Raw genomic sequence first — 23,665 nt, forward strand, 5'->3', positions numbered from 1 at the left:
CAAAGTTAGAAATTATGGATGCACAAATGCTGTAGCTGCAGCATGAAAACACTAATTTCAGGTTCAGCCTCCAGAACACGTAGGTATACTACAGCCACTATAAACTGAACAGAACCGTGCTAACCCATGACATTATGTCTATCTGTAGAAGAATGTGAAAAACAATCAAACTGAAAGCGCAACTATCCATGCAGTAGGATCATGTTATTTTATAATTTAGTAGGCTCACATTTTTAAGCACATATCCTATGGTAGCACAATTCATCTCCATGTTAAGAGAGCTAATGATATGACCAGTCCATAAAAGTGACTTAATTGTAGAACCTCAACATCGAACATTTCTGTTAAACAACTGGAAACCTGAGTAGTAGCTCCATACCTGGACTTACATGTGACTATGTGAGTATAAACTTTCTTGACCCTGTCATGTCCATACGGCATAGGGCAGACCTACATGGGCAAAAGAAACGTGCATTTGTCCACAAAACTGGGAAATGAAAATACCATATAACTATTGGTACCGGATTTAATGGCAGGAGGAGTCATCTACCACAAACAAACCAAATTAAAAGTGTTTAGGAGATCTTCATGTCAACCTGCACACAGGTACCTTCTTGTCAGATAGGAATTCTTCATGTCAACCTGCACATAGCAACCTTCTTGTAAGCCAAAGGACATCGAGAGGTGCCTAGGAGAAAAGGAACGCCTCTCCTGTACTCACAAACGCATGCAAGGCTAAAGTAAAAGTAAGGTTGAAGGAGCTACTTATCTTACGGCATTATAAAAAAAATCTAATTGCTTTTCTGTACAGATCATAAGACAGTTTTGAAGCAACATCACAATTAAGTTCCTGCATCAGGCATCAGCAAGCAAAATTAAATATACACAAATTGGAAGCCTCTGTGGTAAGGTAGGTATCAATCGTAAGCTGCTGCTTTGTCCTATCTATTTTGCAGGATGGAAATGGAAGCAGAAAATGTTTCATCATCAAACTTTAAAGAAAGAATCTTACCTATGCAACAATTAGTGAAGTGGAAGTATTTACGTCAATGTCGCTAATCTGTGAAGGCCTTCTGTCATTCCCCGATCCAGAGTGTCCCCAAAGGAACTTGAACACTCTGTGGCGCCAGGGCCGTCAACTGAGGATAACTTGCACCTGGGCCGTAATCTCAAGTTTACACTTTTATCGTCTGTTGCCAATATATGCAATAGAAAAAAAATAGCAGATTCAAAACATGTTACATTCAAAGCTTTGCACACTTCCAGGGACACCGATTATCAGGAAACAGAAGCCCCCTACAATAATAATGCAATAATCTCAGATCTGAGTGGCATTAAAGTGGCATTTGTGATCAAGCACCCTAACAATGTTTTTCACCTCTCATACCTGATATTTGCTCTAATCAATTGGAGCCTACAATAGAATTGTGGACATCCAAATATTTTGCCTTTCAATTCAACAACATGCAGATGCATTTCCTAAAAGGATTTCTCTGTCGTCCTTCTCAATTTTAACCTCCTGCAGCCACACGACTCACCAGTGTCCCAACGCAGCAGAGGCCCTACAAAGTGAACATGAGTTTAAAAGTCTGCTATGACCCACCAAGGTAAAAGAGCAAATGGATATAAAAAACAATCAATGGATCTTTGGTAACGTCAACTGCGAGCTTGTGTTAAATGTTAAATTATCTAAGCTGAAAAAGGCAAAATAACCACAAAATTACTGCTTTGCCTCCTCTAAACTTGGGTACTGCCAGAACTATAATCCAAGACTAAAAATAACTACCTCACCACCTGCAGCGAGGTTGCCTCCTCTCACAAAATGAAACTGGTGCTAGTTCGATTTTATAGTTTTTTTTATAAACCATGCATATGGGGTACCTGCAACCACCAACACAAAGTAATTGAGGCATGAAGAAAGGCAAACTGCATATTTCAGTTAAAAATTCTTTTAAAAATATACATAAGTAGAATCGCTAAAAGTATATTAAAGAAAACTGTATGTAAATACACTATAATTCCTGGATCATCAATATCGTTTTGTTCTTGTCCATGCAGAACTGTATTACATTCATATGTATAGCATAACCAATTATTTGCCCCTTGCAGTAACATGTACTGGTTGGAGTGTACTATTTCCATGAAATTAGACCAGCATACCACCTTGCTCCCAAAAGACGTAAAACTCAATCAAGCATCTCACCTCAGAAGATGCAGGACAAGAAAAGCGCCCAAGAAAACAGTACGACTCGGCTGGTCACGCCACCGGGCGCACCGCATCACACGCGGCCTGGTGCCCGGTGCCGGACGCTATGCCCTGTTCGCTTGGCTGATAAGCCATGGCTGAAAGTATTGTTGGCTGATTTGTCGTGAGAGAAAAATACTATTCGTTGGTTGAAAAAGTACGGCTTATAAGCCAAGCGAACATGACAATATGGCTGTCGCTCCAGGGAGAGAGAGAGAGAGAGAGAGAGAGCACCGTGCTGCGTCGGAAGACGCCGGCCGCTGCGGCGGCCCTCTGTCCTGGATCCTTCACCGTAGCATTGGGACTGCCCGAAGTATGCCGTGTTTCACAGTGAAGACGTCGATCAGCCAGAGTAGAAACAAATAAACACATGCATATACCTCGATCGATTGGTGTTCTCAGTAGCGGATCCAGGAAAAAAATTATAGCGGAGGCTCAAAAAAAAACTAGACCAATATAAATCCAATATGTTGGCCCAAATAAGACCAACATACAATAGTTTTTAAGCGTTTTTATACGAAAACAAAAACGATCTGAGAAAAGAAAGTTCTTTTATTATTATTATTTTTAATTTGAAGTTCTTCACAAATGACGAACTAAATTAGAAATTTCTGTTTAACACGGACTATATTTCAGAGAAACATTATAACCCCACCTACCATTCTAAAATCTAAACTTTCACTCTGACCACTCATTTGTTGGGAGTATATCAGGAAACAATTAAACAAATAGAAGGATGTGGATGTTCTATTTATAGCTTCAACACAGAAATGATGGCATGATCCAACCTAGATTTTCGGTCCATGACTAAAAGCTGAAGTCAACAAACATGTATTTTGTTTTCTTGTGTCAGGATCAAGGTACAGAAAAAAAAATCAACATCTATTCTTGCCATTACCCAACTGAGGTGAAACCAATATTACTTTGCATTTGGAAAACCATTCACCATTACTTCCAGATAATGTTTTTTTTATGTTATGATGAACCGGGATACCGCTTGGCTTTGTTTTGCCGGTCAGCCCGCCACGCCGCTACATATAGAGGTGTCGTTGGCTTGCTGGTGCGCGGCGCACCATTGCTTCCCTAGCTTGCTCCCGGTGCGCCAGGTCGCTGCCAGGTTGTGGCGATTGGGCAATCGGGGACGGTTCGGATATCTGACGGGAAAAGTTAGACGTGGAGATAAGCAACCCAGAAATATCACGTGGGCTAAGCCCAATTGCTAAGTTTATAGCCCAGTTTGTTAGGTGGCCCAAATATCACGATTTTCTGGTCATCTTCAACCTCCAGCGAACTTCAACCCCTCTTTTCCAATGCATCGCCCGGGGGCGGTAGGGGGGCTCGAGCCCCCTCCCCACCCCTGGATCCGCCCTGGGTGTACTATATGATAAAACCATTCCACGTACTATACCTCTAAAACTTAGGTATCCTCCAGTTGGTCCAGCCCACAAGAGCTACCGTGTCAGATATGTTGCATAGGGCAAACACCACCCAGGCGTACGTGCGCCACGACCGGCCTAGGATAGACTTGCCAGGCATGCCGATGAGGTCGCACCTGACAAAGCTGAAGCCGGTGTTGTTAGACAATGCTTCCCGGACCTGCGCGTGATTGCTCCCTGGCCGTCTGAGATGGAGTGCAGAGCCTGGTGAGTCTTCACCCACGTGTTCTGCATGCATGCACACGTGCGACAATGAGTACTAAGTACCAAGTTATGCATGCATTATACTTATTGATTTAATTTTATTTAAGGGTGGTGCATGAGAACAGAAGCATGCACAACAACACACATGAAATATTATACGCCTAGCGATGAAGTCAGAGGCTTTGCACTTGCACGAAGAGAGCAAACTCATACAGGCTGGTGTTAGTCCAATGTCCGCTTCATGTAACAACAGTGCAGGTGGCGCTCGTGCCTGTGCCCGTGCCCAACAGAGAAACTCCACTCCTATTCACCACCACCTACTCCCTGCATGCATATACAATAAATTAACATTCCACAGTGTCCGGTACGACGATGATGGTAGAGATCGAGAGACAGGAACTGATCTAGCAGAGGGAAGGGAGGGGGGCTCAGCCCCCCTACCGCCGTTGATCTCATGGAGCCTCCTAAAGCTCCTCTAAATTTTTTTTGTCATGGCTACTTTGAGGAGGAGAATTTTTTTTCTTGTATGGTGGTGTAATCACCTTTAACCGGTGACTGGTCAACCGTGAGGATGACCGCCGGTCGGGGCTGAGGTAGTCGCGCCGCCTATGTAGCCGCTGCGGTTAGCAATAGCAGCAATTAATGCTGCCACCAACGCGTGCAGCCCTTGCCGCTGGAGACCTTCTTCCGGCTCCTGGCATCGTTAACGAGGTATGTGTGTGTGTGTGTGTGTGTGTATATATATATATATATATATATATATATATATATATATATATATATATATATATATATATATATACACGTGTTACATTCAAAGTTTCGATCACAAAACTGCCTCTACTTAATAATGAAGTGGTCTAGCTACCTTACAATGCAAAGATTTCGTCCAAAAAAACTCATTATTGACGTCCAAAACCAAAAGTCTCCTCTTCTTTGAATAGACCAAGCCACCAATGTTCAATTCAACATGATCAGAAGCATATATAGTCTTATTTAACTTCATTCACAAGATAGTAAAGAGAAAAAGAAGAGTAAGCCACCATGCATCATCGTTCAATACGAGAAAACATTGTTCGAAAAAGAAGAGTAACTGAGTACAACTCCTCTTTTTATATTTCTCTATTACGTGTTCCGAAAGGCAGAGAGAAGAGGATGGCAGTGGGAGATCACCAGAAGTAAAATTTCATTTTCATCGGGCTTCTGCACATGCTTCTTAATTGGTGGCTAACACTTCTCATGCGCAGAGCTAGATTTCTGCTGATAAACATGATTGGGATTCCTTATAGGAATACATTTGGATGGTTCCTGAGTAATGGGCCTCTGGCGTGCAGTGACTAAAATGACGACTTCTACTGTTGAGATGGCTGAAGTGGGCAATGCTACGTACCCCTTTGCTCACTAGGAGGTAATCACCCTGTTCGCTTATGCTAAAATTTGGCTTATGCTGATGCTTATGCTGAAATGTTGTGAGAGGAAAACACTGAAAAATAGTTCTGAATAAGTTCAAGCGAACAGGACGAATATCTCAAACAGATCTGATCCTTTCATTTTTTTAGATTCTTTGAATTAATTATTAATTAATCTATGAAAAGAAAAGAGAGATATCGTCAAATCCTCCTAATCACGTGGATACAATAATCCACCTAATCACGGCGATACAAGTGCTCATGCGGTGACTTACTTGCCGCACCTTTTTTTCGATCATAAACTTTATTAAAATCAAGTAGTATCATTACATACTCGAGACAAAACAAATTCAGGAAAAGAAGCAAAAAAGACTTCACTACGACCAGACCTAATTGCAAAATGAGCAAGCTCATGCTCTACATTATTCTGACTCCTACTAATTTTAGCAATCTCCAAACGACACAGCTCCTCCATATTCGTCCGCGCTTCTTGAACAAGGGACCAGCCCACCGATCGGTCCATCACATTGCTTTTCAGCTTCGCAGCCACCACCGCAGAATCAGTCTCCAGCACCATCGGAACATCCGGCCACCGCGTAGCAAGGGAAATACCTTCACAACAGGCAATAGCTTCAGCCTCCTCAGCGTCCCCGGTGCATAAGTATTTTATTGTTCTCACCTTTCCTTTTCACATTCTATTATTGTCAAATTGACTGTGCATAAATATTTTATCCTACTAAAACAATTGATAAAGCATATATCTTGAATACGAATTCAAACAATCTATTTATAATTCACATACTCAGTTGAAAAATATGCTATATACATTAATAAAAAATATCAACAGCTAACATGCTAACTAAATCGTACGTGAACGCTCACGATCTAAAACATATTACACGCTAACACATTATATAATCGAGTGTGAACGTTGACGATCTAAAATATATTACATGTTAACACGCTATAGAATTGGGCATCGGACACGTACGTGTTCACGTAGGTTGAGCACCTTAGTGCGGCACGGATGACGTAGTTAAAATAATAGTAGGTAATTTATGTTAATTAAATTATGTCATATCTAAATTTACAAAAATAACAAGATTTACCATATCTAGCAGATCATGTATGCATCAATCTAACAAAGATCTTTATATCTACAAATTTCCATATTTATTCTATTTTACAAAATTAAAAATTAAATAAATATACATTTCACATATTACCTCCTGGAATAATAGATAATTCTAACCATCCGATCTAATCTAACTAAATGAATGGTCCACGGTTATTTGGGTGTACAACAGCAAAGCTCAAACCATATACGGAGTATGCAATTGGCAGCATACATACATGCAGACAACAAACCTCCTAAAATTGCTTGCATGATGGTTCATTCAGAGTTGAACACAACGCAAACTTTTTCTTTAATCAGACATCTTTTTCTTTTATCAGACATGGTACGATATTTAAATAGCAATACAGCAGCATCAAAGTACAGATGCATACATCAATTCGACCATAGCATCAGTTTTCAGGGACAAACAAGGCAATTACATGACACTATAAGATAAACTGGCTCAGGCATAATCTCTGCAGATATTTGCATGGATCACAGGCATAACACAATCAGAAGCACATGTTTCGGGTTGTTGCAGGAGAACCCCTAGCAGTAGCAGCTGAGCCCATTCTTGCACCAGTACCCCCTTTGCCGCTTGATTCTTCAGACGGATGCGCTCGGCCCATGGCCCAATAGTCTGTACAACAATGGAGGTTGCTATGGTGAATGCCATTGCAGTCCTGGGCATCCTCAGCATTGCTATGGTGAACTTGGTGTGATCCCGCCACCCCCAAGAGGGGTGCTTGCCGCCATCCCCAATAGAGCAATACAAATAGGTCAATAGCTACCATCTTTGAGGGCAGGGGCTGTGGTCGGAGGGATTTCACAAGCACAGTTTGTTCAGGAGCTACCAGGCACTGATGGCGTGGCATTTCACTTAGGACGAGGGACAAAGTCAAGTTGAAAAGAAAAGTTTGAGGACTAGAACACAATTTCATAGTTCACTTTTGATAGTTCTGAGATGAGATGAAACTGACTGAAACTGTCATTTTAAAAGTTCAGAACAAAATTGAACCTCAAGCAATAGTTGAGGAACTGAAATGACTATTGCACCTTAAAGAAAAAGTACGAATATGGCCACTCTCATTCGTAGATTGCATTTCTGCAGAAGAGGACAATCTGACAAAAGAAACACAAGTGCCAGTAACTAATACATCATTATTATTACAAGGGAAGCATGGTGTAACTGCAACAATCATTTACTGCCTAACGCATAGGCCTCAGGGCCTGGTCACATACACTGAACTCTCCGCATAACCAATGCAGTTATAGATCGGGCATACCAAACCCAGCTTTTTCATCGTAGGTCTTCTCCAGCACAAGCTCGATTGGTGTATCCTTTGGGCCAGCTGCGTGAGGAAGGAAACAGTCAGAGCAACTTCTCATCACGAAATGGGCATGGTAGAAATAGTCAAATAGGCAAAGAATGTATTTGAGACCCCAGAGAAATGCTTAGTGCACCTCGTTGCTATGATTTGTCCTACTACTACACATTCATATGCTTATGCAACCTCTATCAACTTTTGATTTAATACGACATTACTAACGCTCAAAGCAGAAAAATATCAGTCTTTTTGCTCCATGCTTTATTCATTTACAAATCTCCTTCGGGCACAGATAAGGCACCCAACATGTATAGCATCTCAAAGACATCATAGCCACAGGCAACATGTCAACCAAAGGTTAAGTGTTGCTGTGAGGAAAAAAATGACTTTTGAGGGACCGGATAGAATGAAGAACAGGAGAAAACACTACATATGAGCAGTTGATATCAGTATGAAGTACGACAGCATAAAGAGTTTGAATTACTTTCACACTTTTAGAGAATTAATGTGCCATGAAAAACAGCATGTAATAAGCATATAAGATGAGATGTGGATCACCATATGATAAGAGTAAAATAAGGTTTTTGTGAGACATACGTGACGTGGGTCTTGGTTTTCTTCTCTCCTTCAAAATTTCTGGCCGGGGTATCACAGCACCCGATGCATTCATTCCTCTAGCGTACCTGACTTTGGTCCCATCTTCCAAATACTTATATCCAATCTTACATGGTTTCCTACAGTGAACAGTGAGAAATGATTTAATAAATGAGGAAGTCAATAAAAGCAACATCTTTGTAGGTAGGTACTAACACATTATCAAGTATCATATTCATACCCAGTGACCGGGTCAACCACTTGGACATTTGAGACATGAAGTGGAGCTTCAATCGAGAAAATACCACCTGTGTGCCCTTCCCCTTGCTTAATGTGTTTCTTAACCTGAAATAATAATAGTTCAGATATTTATGGAATTCCTAATGAGCATGAGGACATGACAAAGCAGAGACAATGAAAACGATGGTTGCTATCTGCAGTTAACAGTACCCAGAATAAACAAGCAAAATTGCAGCATATGTTTAATAAATACATAATGATCTTAGAAATATTAGAAAAGTACAGTTTCTCCATTCTTCTTTGGGTATTCATCACAGCTGATTCCACATCACAAATCAATTGGCCCACATTATAAGCTTATTGAGCATGCTTGGGGCTTATTGCATGTGTTAATTCAGCTAGAAACTTAGATGGTGTTATGTCAATATTTAACTGCTTATATGGTAAGCATGTGGTGTGGTGTGACACAAAGAGAATCAGTAAAGCATGAAAAGGGACATTGCAGTATGTACAGCACGATAACGATCAGTTATACAGCAAGGAATTACACTTGTTACTATCTTCTGCAATCAAACAAACTATACGAACAATTGATATTGGTTGGCCTGTTCCCCTCGAGTGCCACAGCTATTCTTTGAGCTCTAACCAATTTGTAAAGCATGAAGGCCAACATCCATCTATGATACAGAATGCAGACAGCTATTCAGCTGTGACTTACTATTATTATGTTCTCCCTTCCTAATTTGCTATCTTTTTGTCATTATGGATGCGTGGTACTTATAGGCGAAGTATCACTCAGCATTCACAAGACAAACTAATATGACAGACTCAAAGCAGTGCAATGGGGATAAAGGCTGGGCATCATCCAATCACTTACAAGACAATATTAAAACCATGATTGCAGCTGCAACACTAGTCTGAACTCCAAAAGGTTCACATCAATTTATGATGCACCACCTTTCAACTGTAATGGTCTGATAAATTTCAACGAATACCTAGAGCACACTATTGAAGGGCGGGCCTGGTGCAAGCGGTAGAGTCTTACCGCCTGTGACCGGAAGGTCCCGGGTTCGAGTCGCGGTCTCCTCGCATTGCACAGGCGAGGGTAAGGCTTGCCACTAACACCCTTCCCCAGACCCCGCACAGAACGGGAGCTCTCTACACTGGGTACCTAGAGCACACTATTACAGAGGGATAAGTTTGATTAAATCCATACAGGCATACAGCCAGTGTGCATTGCAACAACCTGAAGTGCCAATTATGAAACTGGCACCAATCTATGTAATAAAAAACTGTTATCTTCTGCATCGATTCCACACTCGGGCTAAACAACTGGGAACGAACATATAACAGCATATTACCAAGTTCTTGCCCTCGACGATGACGCGATTCTGCGACCGAATGACCCGCTTGATGAGCCCGGACTCCCCCTTGTCCTTGCCTCTGATGATCATCACCTGGCAGTCAAAAAGAGAATAGGGGGAGATCTTGCAGTGAGAAGAAAGTAGGACTGCAATAGTAACCGAGGGAATGGAGTGGACAACGGGAGAGATTACGTTGTCGCCACGGAGGATCTTCCAGTGCCTGATGAGCTTCTCCGCCGCCTTCCACCCCATCCTTCCTTGGAGCTTCTCCCCCGCGGGTTTGAGGTCGCGGAATAAGAGGGCTGGAATACAACACGCTGCGGTGGCCGGTGCGCGAGGGAGGGCGGCGGCCGGCGAGAGATGGCAGGGGAGAGCGAGTGGCGGCGGCGCTCGGTGCGGGAGGGCGACTGCAAAGGGGGCGTCAGGCGTGACTGAGCTCGGGTAGCCAAGGGGACAAAAACGTGGGCCGGAAAGAGGCTTTAATACCTGGGCCGCTGCGTGTAAATCCTGGGCCGCTGTTTTTGAGCACCATTTCGTCTGTTGATAGACTCATAGAGTCATAGACGATATATGTTGGAAAAAAGTCTATTTTTAGTCCTTGAATTTTTGTTAAAGTCTAGATTTAGCTCGAACATTAAAATTAGACATACATAGCCCTACAACTATTTAAACTGAACAAATCTGACCCTCTGGCCGGTTTCAAATCTGATTTTTGTACTAGATACATGTAAGATTATTGAAACTTGGACATATATACATCTAGGTACCTGGAAGATGCTTCGAACCTAGACTACCAGAAGCACAGCTACAACGGCACATAAATGGGAACAGAGGGAGTACTTTCGAAAAATGACAAACGGTAGATAACTCACTAAAATTCATAAATACTTTTTAAAATTAGAAAAATATAAAACTGGTACCAATTTTTTCTAAAAATATAATCTACGTCATCGAGATCTACAACTTTGGTTTGGTAATTTCTTCATCCGAGTTCAATCGAAGAATTCAAAAAAAAATTGAATTTCAAAATATAAGAACTCCCATAAGGATTTTGAGACCATAAATGATTTCAAATGAAATGGTCGTCGACTATAAAGTTATAGATTACATCGAGATCCACAACTTCGGTTTTGGTCATTTCTCCATCTGAATTCATTCAAATAATTCAAAAAAAATAAATTCAAAATATGAGATTTTCAAACAGAATTTTAGGGCCATAAATGATTTCAAATAAAAAAATCATCAACTACAAACTTTTAGTCATTTTTTCATCCGAATTCGTTCGAATAATTTAAAAAAGTTTGAATTTCAAAATACAAGAACTTAAAAACATAATTTTGGACTATAAATGATTTCAAATGAAATAGTGATACAATACAAAGTTGTAGATCCCATCAATATCTACAACTTTGATTTGGTCACTTCCCATCCCAGTTCATTCAATGGAACAGAAAAAAAATTAAATTTCAAAGTACAAGAACTTCAAACAAATAGATTATATTTTAAATAAAAGAATATTTGAATCTCTAAAAATTTATAGCTAATTAATCTAGATAGATAGATTCTATTTCTTAGAAAAAATTGGTACCAATTTTATTTTTTCTGATTTAAAAATCATTATGGATTTTAGAGATTTACCTATTATTTTAGAAAAATATATAAATTCGCCACCATTGAAACCAATCAAGGACTAAGGTTGCCAGGTTCTGCACGTGTCTAGTTTTAGAGTTCGAGGGCTAAATTCATACCTCAAGAAAAGTTCGAGGGCTAAAAATACTTTTTTCTATACGTTTCGCATTGTAAAATAGCATCAGCAAGTTCTTGCATCGCTGAAGGGATATTTTCTTAGGGGAACGCTAGCATACATGGATTTGTTAGGGAAAAATTAAAGAGAGAAACACCTAGCTTAGGTTATTATAGATTCAATTCCAATGACATTTGCCTGGTGGCACTGTTCCCACGTACCCGACAAGACAGGAGATATCAGCCTTATTCCCACGAGTAGGGTGACTAAACTTGAGCCCGGTCACATTATATGTTTGATATTAATTAGGAGTATTAAATATAAACTAATTGCAAAACTAATTACATAAGTAATGACTAATTCATAAGACAAATCTATTAAATCTAATTAGCCCATTATTAGCTCACTACTACAAAAACAAATTTGTTGCGATAACGCTCTTCGCGGCGGGCTCCTATTTTTGCCCGCTGCGGTAAATCCCACGATTTACCGCGGCGGGCATTTTTTATTTACTGAGGCGGGCACTTTTGCCCGCCACGGTAAATCGATTTACCGTGGCGGACCTCTTAATATGCCCGCCAAGGAAAATAGGTTTTACCGTGGCGGACCTCTTAATATGCCCGCCACGGAAAATACCTATTTTCCATGGCGGGCATATTAAGAGGTCCGCCACGGTAAATCGATGTACCGTGGCGGGCATCCTATAAAGCCCGCCTCGGTTAAGGCCGAGGCCCAATAGGCCCAGGGCGAGGCCCGTAGCGGGTACTGGTATAAAATGAGCACTTAGGGTTTCAGTCCTCTTACCTCTCATCCCCAGGCGCCGCTCCCACCTCGCCCACCTCGCGACCCGCGACGAGCACCTCCACCCCGCGACGACCCGCGACGCACGCACTCCCTCCGTCGCCAGCGTGAAGGCCTCTCCCACTCCCTCTCTCTCTCTCTCTCCCTCTCCCACTCCCTCTCTCTCTCCCTCGCCGGCGTGTGAAGGCCTCTCTGCGGCGCAGGGACAAGCGAGGTCTCGCGCGCCACCACCTCTCCGTCGCGCGCCGCTGGCGTGTGAAGGCCTCTCCGCGGCGTAGCATCGAGCAAGGTCGCACACGCCACCACCTCTCCGTCGTGCGCGCCACCACGCGGGTCCAGGACCGTGACCGGATCTGGCGAGGAGAGCACCGCCATGCCCGATATCTCTCTCTCCCTCTCTCTCCCACCCTCTCTCTCCTCTCAGTACCTCCCTCATCTCTCTCTCTCATAGGCGAGGAGCTGCATGGCGCGCAGGGACCACACGGCTGTGGATCCAGGCGGCCGCGTCGACTCCTTGCGACGTGGATCCACACGGCGGCGATTCCAGGGCGGCCGCGTCTACTCCCTGCTCCCACGACGTGGATCCACACGGCGATGACACGGATCCACGGCGAGACAGCCCCAACCTGCGGCGATGGCGCAGATCCTGCGAGGATGACCTCCCCGGCGGCAGATCCGGCAAGGTGGAGACCCCGGCGGTGGATCCAGCGAGGTGCGGTGGCGCCAGTATTGGGTTGTGAATGGGCTCGTCAGTGGGCTCGAGAATGGGCTCGCGGGCGGGTTCCTGGGGTTTTTTTTTTGTTTTTTTGAAACGTTTAACCGCGGCGGGCATCCTAACGTGCCCGCCGCGGGAAATCGATTAACCGCAGCGGGCAAAGTGGCCCGCCGCGGGAAGGCCACGATTTACCGTGACCTTCCCACGCTGGCGGACACGTTTGCCCGCTGCGCAAAAGCAAATTCGCCCACCGCGGAAAACGTTTCTGTAGTAGTGGCTAATGTGATGCTATAGTAAATATGTGGTAATCATAGATTAATTAGACTTAACAAATTCGTCTCACAAATTAGTCATAGCTTATGCATTTAGTTTTATAAGTAGATCATGTTTAGTCCTTCTAATTGACATTCAAACATTCGACATGGACTACCCTGGATCCAAACATTGGGGTGTTTGATCCCTATGATTAAACTTTAGTCTCGGTCACATATGATGTTTGATACTAATTAAGAGTATTAGATATAGACTAATTACAAAATAAATTTCATAAATGAAGGCTAATTCTCGAGACGAATATTAGTCTATAATTAGCTAATGTGGTGCTACAGTAATGTATGCTAATCATAGATTAATTAGGCTTAATAAATTCGTCTCACGCGAATTAGTCATGGCTTATGCAATTAGTTTTATAATTAATTCATGTTTAGTTCTCCTAATTAACATACAAATCTCCTATGTGACTCGGGCTAAATTTTAGCTAGTGGATCCAAACAGATATGAATATGAAGACGCCAGCAACATCCAGCCAACAAAACAACACCTAGGCAGCGGACAGTTGAACATGTCCCCACGTGATCGACACTTTTACCAACTGCCCGTACTTGTAAGTTTCATCACAGCGTCACTCAACGGCTGACGGTTTCTGTGGCTGATAAGCCGGTTGAAGCTGATTTGTTGTGAGAGAAAAATATTGTTCCATGTCTAATAAGCCAGGCTGATAAGTTCAAGCGAACATGACCATCCATAAGAGGGTGGAGCGCCCCAGCAAAAAAACAGGGGAAGGAAGAGATGTCCTCTCAAAACACGTGCCTCTACTTCATACACATAATATTCTCTGCAGCACACCCCCTAAACAAACTCCAACCACTCTGCATACAAAAGTACATCCTCTTCCGCTCACTGAATGTAGATCTCGATTGCCTAAACCAGTATAACTTTTTGTGCCTCGTGTGCTAACCCACTAGATCCCAATGCACAACAGCATGACATCCCCTCTTTGTCACGCCGGGGCGACTCCTCCATCACAAGCTTGAAACGGCATCTGTGCACCTAGTGCGCAGCACCATCAGACGAGCCATGCATCTTGGCCCCCTATGGGTAAGCCTCATCGATAGCCTTGCTCGATCTGGCCACCGCCCCCAATGGCGGTTGTGCTTCGCGGACCGCAACCCGTACTGTGGCTCTGCCTCCATTAGAGACCGTGCTTCGTACTGAGCTGGATTTCTCTTCGTGCTGGTGGATCAACCTTCTGTGGCGAATGAGGCGTCACATCTGAGGGGCGAGCATGTGTGGTGAGCCCTGCTCGCGGGAGGAACTAACGGCTCTCACCAGCACTAGCGACCCCCTCTTTTTTCTCTTTTCTTGTTTATGTTTGGTATGTGGACGCGCTCTAGAGAGGTTATCAACCTGCTGAGATCTTGTTAGGTTAATTAGCTCTAATACGATGGGGATTGTGAGAGATTTTATCCTCTACAAGTTGAAATTCATTTTAATTCCCATCAATTTCTTTGGATTAGAGATTAACTAAACAAGCTCTGAGGTTGCCCTGAGATCAAGTGCTCCAAGCAGTTTTATTTTTAGCGTGGTGTACACCGTGGGTAGCCTAACATATGCATGCATTATCTCTACTGGACCTATCAAAATTATATTAGGTCTCTAAAAAAATGTCCCCCGTTGTGAGCCTCCAACCATTATATATCCAGAAAATACATATAGAACTTTGTTTCTATTAAAATTAAGGGCTAATAAAACACAAAAATACATCCAACGGCCGATCTTTGACGTGTGATGCCAAGCTTCTCACCCGACGCCCTCCATCCCCACGCACGCGGGCTGTTTCTTCCCCTCAAACGCCCACTCACGTCGCGATCAGGGTTCAGGGATCGAGCCTGCGAACACGAAAAAAAGAAACGCATCACGCCCGACTCCCAACGCTCCACGCCGCCGCCGCCAATGGACGCGTCGAGGACGCCATGGATCCCTCTCCTCCCGGATCCGCCAGACCATCCCGCCGGCCGACCGCGCCTCCTCCTGGATCCGCCAGACCAAGCAAAGCACACGCTGGTCCCGCACGGGGAGGCGCGCGGCGGCAGGCAGGCAGGCAGGCGAGACCCGACGCCACGGGGACCTACTGGTGCACGACGATGCTCGCGTTCATGCCGTCGGCCGGGGGTCGTATTCCGCCAGCGTCTTGCCATCCTCCATCTCCGCCTTGCCGAAGAAGAGGGCCATTCTCGCGGGGAGCAGTGCGCTGTCGGTGCGCTCCTGGAGGAGGGCCACGGTGTCGGAGGTAGAGATGTCCTCGAGCCCGATGCTACATGGCCCGATCTGGCAGTGGAGGGCGAGGACATGGGCAACGCGTCGTCGGGGAGGACGAGGAGGACGCGGGAGACCTGGAGGATGCCGTAGTGCTCGATGTCGCATGCGTCGTTGAGCTCCTGGTCGTCCTCCTCCTGCCCGGCGATGAAGAGCCATTGCAATGGATTCCCCTCTCCCTGGACGCTCACGGAGGCTCACCTCGTCCTAAGGCACAGGGCGAGGGGCGATCTGGCTCAGCCCCCGTGCACGGGGGCGCACCTCGGCCTCGCTGAGCTCACGGACAGCGATGGTGTTCTCGTCCTCCAGGTACGTGGCGCCTTGTCTCACATCAGCCCTATCTCTCTGTCCCTGCGTCGTCCCCAGTTGATACAGATCCTATCAAGGAGAACAAGCTCTTGGGGTTAGATAAGGGTCCCTCCCACATCGGGGTCGTTGTGGCCTCCGCTACCTGCAGTGCAGCCCGCGGCAGCGAGCTTTGGTCACATCGGAGAGAATTCAGCAATGAAGCTGCCACACCTGACTGCATCATGTCACTGAACATTGGTTCATACATGTATGTTACATGATTGAAATGCAAATGCACATTATGGTATGAACCCATGACTAGCTGTCCATTAATATTTTTTATGGGAACGGAGATAATTGTTGGTTATGGGAAAGCATATTTTGATGCCTTCCAAAATTAGCAAGAAATGATGTGAGCTTTTGTTTAAGTTGGATGGGGCAAGAGCATCATATTCTTTAGTAGCAACTACAAAGGGTTCATGCATGTTTCGTCTTGTCCATTGTCTGCATCTCCCCTTCAGCCATGAGTGTCCATGAGGTATTGATCTTTCCCTCAATTTGCATATGGATGATTGAATGGTTTAAATTAAGCCACAATGTTTGCATGGTTGCCTGTGGGTGGCTGAAGATCCACTCAAGCATGGCACCAGGTGTTTGAACAGGTATGCCGAAGATCCATCAAAGCTATGAGCACTACTGGATTCAGATTCTTTGCCGAGTGCCTGAGGCACTCGGCAAAGGCTAAATTGCACTCGGCAAAGCCTTTGCCGAGTGCGGCACTCGGTAAAGAACACACGGCAAAAAATTGATCGGCAAAGCCCTCTTTGCCGAGTGTCTTTTATCGGGCACTCGGCAAAGGCTTTGCCGAGTGCCCCGGTGACACTCGGCAAAGAAAAGCGACCGTTACGGCGCCGGTTCCGTTGACGGTCACTTTGCCGAGTGCCAACCCTGCAGGCACTCGGCAAAGAATTTTTATTTTTTTTAAAAAAAAAATTCTTTGCCGAGTGCCAACCCTTCAGGCACTCGGCAAAGATTTTTTTATTTTTTTTAAAAAAATTCTTTGCCGAGTGCCAACCCTTCAGGCACTCGGCAAAGATTTTTAAATTTTTTTTTTAAATTTCTTTGCCAAGTGCCCTCTGCCCGGCACTCGGCAAAGTTTGAATTTTTTTTTAATTTCTTTGTCGAGTGCTCGCTGCTCGGCACTCGGCAAAGATTTTTTTTTTAATTTTTTTAAAATTTCTTTGCCGAGTGCCCTCTGGCTGGCACTCGGCAAAGTTTGATTTTTTTTTAAATTTCTTTGCTGAGTGCTCTCTTCCCTGCACTCGGCAAAGTTTAATTTTTTTTAAAAAAAATTCTTTGCCGAGTGTCATGGTCAGAGCACTCGGCAAAGATTTTTTTATTATTTTTTTTAAATTTCTTTGCTGAGTGCCCTCTGTCCAGCACTCGGCAAATTTGGATTTTTTTTTTAAAAAAAATTCTTTGCCGAGTGCCATGGTCACAGCACCCGGCAAAGCTGGGCCAGCTTTGCCGGGTGCTGTGACCATGGCACTCGGCAAAGAAGTCCTTTGCCGAGTGCAACACTCGGCAAAGTGACCCAAAATGGCAATTTTTAATTTTTTTTATATTCCATCATGCCAAATAAATTCATACAAACATATATCATATATATATCTCATCCATCCACACATCCATCCGCACATATTACATCCATCACAATATATATCACATATATAATAATAAGTGCTCAAGTTTATCCAAATAAATCCACAAGTCCATCAAAGCCCACAAGTGCATCACAAGTATATCACAAGTCCATCACCAAGTGAACAACAAATGAAAAAAAAAATACAACGTGCACTCATTATGATTAGCAATACAGTAGAAAAACCTATATTTTTCACATAAATATGGCTGGTATGACTAATATGAAGGAAGCAACTGGGATCTGTGAGGTACATCAAAAGCCTGAATCATACTTATTAAAGTTCTTGAAAGCAGCTGTGTCATCTAGTTCTCCTCTCATATCTAGAGGATACGGTTCACCATTTACCAAGGTAAATGGGTTCATCTCAAGAAATGAGAAATCCAAGTCTGCAAAAGAACCAAAGAGCATCACACGTTGAGTGTTGAAACCGGAAAAGCAACAACTACAAACTGTCTGCCTTTGAAAAGCAAGGGTGAGGTACCTTGGAAAACAGAAAATACACCTCTAATGAAATCACCTATTTTTGTGCGGACCTGAAATTCAAGCACGGATCATCAATGAGAATCAACTGAGAATTGATGGTTAATCAAGAATCTGAGAATGACCAGCAGCAACGAGTTCCAAGCCTTACTGGGAACAAAACAAATGGTATAATAAATAAACAAGTAACAGTGCAATAGCTGACCTCCAATGGCAGGGTGGCGATCAATGGAGCACATGCGTCAGGTGTCATTTGCTTCTCTGTGGGAAGAAAGATAGTCTTAACCTTGTCCCAGTTCTCCTCGATCTCAATACCTCCACACTCTGAGAAACTAATGGTGCTGCCAAGCCTTTCTGATACAATCGAAAGGTAATACTCTTGGTCATGCGGCACAAATGGCTCAACTATGAAGGTTGTAATTGGAGCTTTGCAGCCACCCATCTCGACCTAGATACATGAGCAAATTCAGTCATACAGATTATAAATAGCTTTAACGATCAGGTTTGTGCTGGTAAAAGCATATGGCGAGATGACCTTCAAAAAAAAGCATGGCAAGATGCTAGTCATGACAGTACCTCAACTCCCAACCGCTCCTTGACAAAGGCGAACTTGGGCAAGATCTAGGTTGAGGGCCACAAGTCCACTCTTCCCACGTTTCCCAAAGAGCATGTCAGGTTTCACAACCAACTTCATAGATGAGAGCCATGGCTCCTGGTTTGCAAGCTCAGTGAAATCCGTTGACTGTGTGACCTGTGATTAAGCATTCTGAAAATTCAATCAACTGGTCTTGAGGAATATGTAAAAAACAGGGATGCTATAGTGAATGAAAGAAGATAACTAATATAGAACATCAGAACCTGAAGAACCTCCCTTGAGAGTAATCAAACTCGATCTGTGTAACTGTATTTCTACAACCAATAAACCCAGCTAATGCAAAACACTAAGCAAGTGCACCTTCAAAGAGAACCCAAGTAAAATGAACCGGTTGTTTCCTATCTGGTGAATGGCAACTAAAAACGAAGACAATCTGTTGGTGTTACCTAGATGATCTACTGGTTTTTGACACAGACCCAGTTTATCAGAGTAAAATTCCCCTAAACCAAACTATATAACTGCTACTTGAAAATTCTGGTTTCTATGGAGGTTGAGATTTCAATGACCACAGCCATAGACCTTGCAAATCCATTCTATGGAGCGAGCTAACTCCGGCAGACCGGCACCCGATCCTGTTCCTACGGTGACCGCGCGCAAGATGGTGGGTGCTGATTATGATTATCCAAGACATGGAGATTCATTTGGATAGAACAGGAAAAGCAGGAGCCGTCACTGCCAACCTAATAAAATCAGGACTCGTCACTCTGATCCAGCATTTCAATTTGTGCAGCTTGTGCTTTTGAAAAAGCTTACCCCAAATAACACTAAATAAATCCACATGATGCTCTTTTCACCAAGTCACAGCCAGCCAGCCGACAAACAACTATAGCGTCAATACGAAACTAGCTTAGCTCTGTCCTAGCTTGCACCATTTGAGCTTCAAGTACTCTACATGTATCAGGTATACCAATAAATCATACTGCAAGAGCAAGCAAAGCGACAAGGTACAAGCATACTAAATTCCCCCTCCAACATTGCATCTCGACTCAACACACAAGGTAGAACTAATCAATCTGAACTATCTTAGCAGGGCCATATGCATCAGCAATTCAACATGCTATTTTAATTCGTTTCGATCCAATCAGCTGATATATGCATCAAACTAACTACATTTTATGCTATCAAAGAACCGCATTAATAAGCAATGCCCTGGTGTTGATATTTATGGTACTAGCTAGCAATCCAACAGGCATTGGAACTCTATAGGGTCCGAGTCCTCAAGCAGAAGGCCACTCACCTTGATGGAGGCGGATGATCCGAAGCTGAAGGCGCTCGCTGCCGTCTTGTAGCCCAGCTCCACGGTCTTGCGTGCTCGCGGTGGAGTCTCGCCGAGTGCTCGAGTCGCCGTCTGCCCGTCTCAGTGGCTTGGCCTCTTTGCTCCTGCCTCCTGCTCCGTCCTGCTGGCTGCTGCTTGCTGCGTTGCGGTGAATGAACTGGCCGCTGGCACAGGCGCGTGGGCGGCGCTGGCGCGGTGGGGCGGGCGCGGGCGAGCGGGCGCGCGGGCAGCGGCGGCGCTGGCGCGGGCGGTGGCGGCGGGCAGAGCGGGCGCGCGGGCGGCCGGGCGGCGTGGGCGCGGCGCGCGGCGCGGGGGCGGGGGCGGGGGCGGGCCGGCGTGGGCGCTGTGGCTGGCTGCGGCTGTCTGCTTGACTGCCCGGCCGGCCGAAAGCGTTTAAGTCGCAACCGCTCCTTTCCGAGTGCCGGACCAGGGAGGCACTCGACAAAGATTTAATTTTTTTTTAAAAAAATTTCTTTGTCGAGTGTCCCAGATCTGACACTCGGCAAAGATTTAATTTTTTTTGGAACTTTTTTGCCGAGTGTCCTAGATCTCGTTTAGTTTCAAAAAGTTTTTCCAAAAAGTGCTACAGTAGCCATCACATCGAATCTTGCGATACGTGCATGGAGCATTAAATGTAGAGGAAAGAAAAAAACTAATTGCACAGTTTGGTTGGAAATCACGAGACGAACGTTTTGAGCCTAATTAGTCCATGATTGAATACTAATTGCCAAATAAAAACGAAAGTGCTACAGTAGCCAAAATTCCCAAATTTCGTCCAACTAAACACAGCCCTAGATCTGGCACTCGGCAAAGTTGTTTTTTTAAAAAAAATACTTTGCCGAGTGCCCCTGACACGACACTCGGCAAAGATTTAATTTTTTTTTAAAAAAATGTCTTTGCCGAGTGCCCCTGTGCAGGCACTCGGCAAAGAAGAAATTTTGTTAAAAAAATCAAAACCCTCTTTGCCGAGTGCCTTATTCTTGGCACTCGGCAAAGACCCCCTTTGCCGAGTGCCATGCCCCGGCACTCGGCAAAGTTTTTTTTTTTGCCTCCAAATTTTTTGTACAGCCCTTTTAAAGCACCAGGAACTCCTAGTTAGAATTTGGGTATTTTTATGGCTTTTTGATATATTTAGATACTTTATTTCGTTTACTTGAATTTTTTCAAAAAATATAATTTTGAACTGCACGTGATACGAATAATGGAATTTAATATTTCAAAAAATGATAGTAATGTTATTGAGTGTAGTGTGAGGCTCTATCCAGGAACGGACCTGAAATTTCAGATATCTTGTTCACGAAACATGACCGCGAACTTACGTGCGAAGTGTTTTTAAATTCTATAAAAAACAAATGAAGTCCAAAAATCATAAAACTTGTTGAGATGTCGTGATATTATATGTGGAGGCTATGATAAAAATTTCAGAAGATTTCGTGCACGTTGTCACATATGATGCTTACAAACCAGGACATCTCTGTATGTGATGTCCTGGTTTGTAAGCATCGTACGTGACAACGTGTATGAAATCTTCTAAAATTTTTATCATAGCCTCCACATATGATATCACGACATCTCAACAAGTTTCATGATTTTCGGACTTCGTTTGCTTTTTATAGAATTTAAAAACACTTCGCATGCAAGTTCGCGGTCACGTTTCGTGAACAAGATGTCCGAAATTTCAGGTCCGTTCCTGGATACGGCCTCACACTACACTCAGTAACATTACTATCATTTTTTGAAACATTAAATTCCATTATTCGTACCACGTGCAGTTCAAAATTATATTTTTCGAAAAAATTCAAGTAAACGAAATAAAGTATCTAAATATACCAAAAAGCCATAAAAATACCCAAATTCTAACTAGGAGTTTCTGGTGCTTTAAAAGGGCTGCACAAAAAATTTGGAGGCAAAAAAAAAACTTTGCCGAGTGCCGGGGCATGGCACTCGGCAAAGGCGGTCTTTGCCGAGTGCCAAGAATAAGGCACTCGGCAAAGAGGGTTTTGATTTTTTTTAAACTTTCTTCTTTGCCGAGTGCTGCACAGGGGCACTCGACAAAGACATTTTTAAAAAAAAATTAAATCTTTGCCGAGTGTCGTGTCAGGGGCACTCGGCAAAGTATTTTTTTTAAAAAACAACTTTGCCGAGTGTCAGATCTAGGACACTCAGCAAAGAAATTCCAAAAAAAATTAAATCTTTGCCGAGTGCCAGATCTAGGACACTCGACAAAGAATTTAAAAAAAAAATTAAATCTTTGCCGAGTGCCTAACAGCAGGCACTCGGCAAAGAAGGCCGTGGCCGAACACCGTTACGCGGGCAGCCTATGCCGAGTGCCGCTCTTTTGCCGAGAGTCTGGCACTCGGCAAAGAAGTCCTTTGCCGAGTGCCCGGCACTCGGCAAAGAACTCTTTGCCGAGTGCAATTCTTTGCCGAGTGCGGCACTCGGCAAAGAAAGTCTTTGCCGAGTGCCCGATTTTTGACACTCGGCAAAGGATTTTGCACTCGACAAAGTCTCTGTTTCCAGTAGTGGAGGGACACAACACCAATTCACCTGCTGAACATATACAAGGTCACGTTTCCCCTCCCCTCCTCTTCTTGGTTTTCTAGATTGGTTAATGATCCATCACGTGCATACAAGTTCATAAAAATGATTTGAAATGGATCAATTTTAATCCGCACTCCATGTGTTTGATAAAATGTTTCTGAGAGTTTGGGAAATTATTTTCCACGAATGCACCTTATTCCTTAAACAGCTATACAAAATATATCATATATTTTCTTTCCTGATTTTTTGGTCGCCTACACAAGAATCGATTACATGAATTGTATAAATGAGAATTTAGTTGCTTTTCAGAGTTAATGTAGACTGCAGTTAATTTTATTTGCGAATTTAACCAGGTGCATAGAAATGTATTAGGGCACTCCCAATGCAGAAACCACTATAGTTTCTATGGACATTAATTATACTGCCACCTAAGCGTTTTGCTGATGTGGCAAGGTAGTTATTGAAGAGAGAGAGCAAAAATCATAGAAACCAGGTCTAAGTTAGAAACCATGTCTACACGAGAACCAAAACATTAAGGGATGTGATTGGTAGAGAATGGAGAGAGAATGTATGTGATTGGATAAAAAATTATTCTGTAGAAACTATTCATTGGGACTATGATTTCTATATGTAGTGTCTATGGTAATTAATAGGTATAGAAACTACATGTAGTTTCTAGCATTGGGACTGCCCTTAGTTTGCTAGTTCTTTAAGTTCTTGTGGACTGAATTTATGTGTTGGGTTATCTGTTAATCAATGACAAGGTTGGCTTGGTGGTCTCGGTTAATATTGGTGTCATATATGGACAACAGGTAAAATCAGATCTTGCCATCTGACAGTACTGCATAATTTTCATGTCAATGGTGAATTTTGGTTTTTACTCTAGATGCCTTTCAAAATCTATTTGTACGGGGCTCTCCATATGAAC

The 23,665-nt window shown here is 43.5% G+C and overlaps 2 protein-coding genes across 3 annotated transcripts; both read right to left on the reverse strand.

Annotated features, from left to right (window-relative positions):
* Window positions 1–7,438: 7,438 nt before the first annotated feature.
* Window positions 7,439–10,384, reverse strand: LOC136487656 (uncharacterized). 2 transcript variants are annotated; one of them, XM_066484754.1, is made up of 5 exons: window positions 10,130–10,380; window positions 9,935–10,030; window positions 8,575–8,678; window positions 8,337–8,473; window positions 7,439–7,763 (listed from the first exon to the last, which is right to left on the reverse strand). In XM_066484754.1, exons 1-5 carry the CDS (start codon window positions 10,187–10,189, stop codon window positions 7,681–7,683), a joined length of 480 nt encoding a protein of 159 aa, XP_066340851.1. In that variant the 5' UTR covers window positions 10,190–10,380; the 3' UTR covers window positions 7,439–7,680. The 2 variants fall into 2 exon arrangements, with proteins under 2 accessions (XP_066340851.1, XP_066340850.1); XM_066484753.1 differs by having other exon boundaries at window positions 9,935–10,384.
* Window positions 10,385–17,885: 7,501 nt separating this feature from the next.
* Window positions 17,886–20,309, reverse strand: LOC136487658 (ATP-citrate synthase alpha chain protein 3-like). The gene is made up of 5 exons (XM_066484755.1): window positions 20,158–20,309; window positions 18,842–19,016; window positions 18,471–18,713; window positions 18,267–18,318; window positions 17,886–18,171 (listed from the first exon to the last, which is right to left on the reverse strand). Exons 3-5 carry the CDS (start codon window positions 18,705–18,707, stop codon window positions 18,038–18,040), a joined length of 423 nt encoding a protein of 140 aa, XP_066340852.1. The 5' UTR covers window positions 18,708–18,713; window positions 18,842–19,016; window positions 20,158–20,309; the 3' UTR covers window positions 17,886–18,037.
* Window positions 20,310–23,665: the final 3,356 nt, after the last annotated feature.

The sequence above is a fragment of the Miscanthus floridulus genome, chromosome 10, assembly GCF_019320115.1.
Source record: "Miscanthus floridulus cultivar M001 chromosome 10, ASM1932011v1, whole genome shotgun sequence".
NCBI lineage: Eukaryota > Viridiplantae > Streptophyta > Magnoliopsida > Poales > Poaceae > Miscanthus > Miscanthus floridulus.

Coding starts and splice junctions, on each gene's coding strand:
- LOC136487658 (XM_066484755.1), bottom strand. CDS start 18,707: ATGGGTGGCTGCAAAGCTCCAATTACAACCTTCATAGTTGAGCCATTT. Junction 18,319..18,470: donor TCGCCACCCTGCCATTGGAG/GTCAGCTATTGC, acceptor CTTGAATTTCAG/GTCCGCACAAAAATAGGTGA. Junction 18,172..18,266: donor TGTATTTTCTGTTTTCCAAG/GTACCTCACCCT, acceptor GTTCTTTTGCAG/ACTTGGATTTCTCATTTCTT.
- LOC136487656 (XM_066484753.1), bottom strand. CDS start 10,189: ATGGGGTGGAAGGCGGCGGAGAAGCTCATCAGGCACTGGAAGATCCTC. Junction 8,679..9,934: donor TCGTCGAGGGCAAGAACTTG/GTAATATGCTGT, acceptor TTATTATTTCAG/GTTAAGAAACACATTAAGCA. Junction 7,764..8,336: donor AAAACCAAGACCCACGTCAC/GTATGTCTCACA, acceptor TTCCTCACGCAG/CTGGCCCAAAGGATACACCA.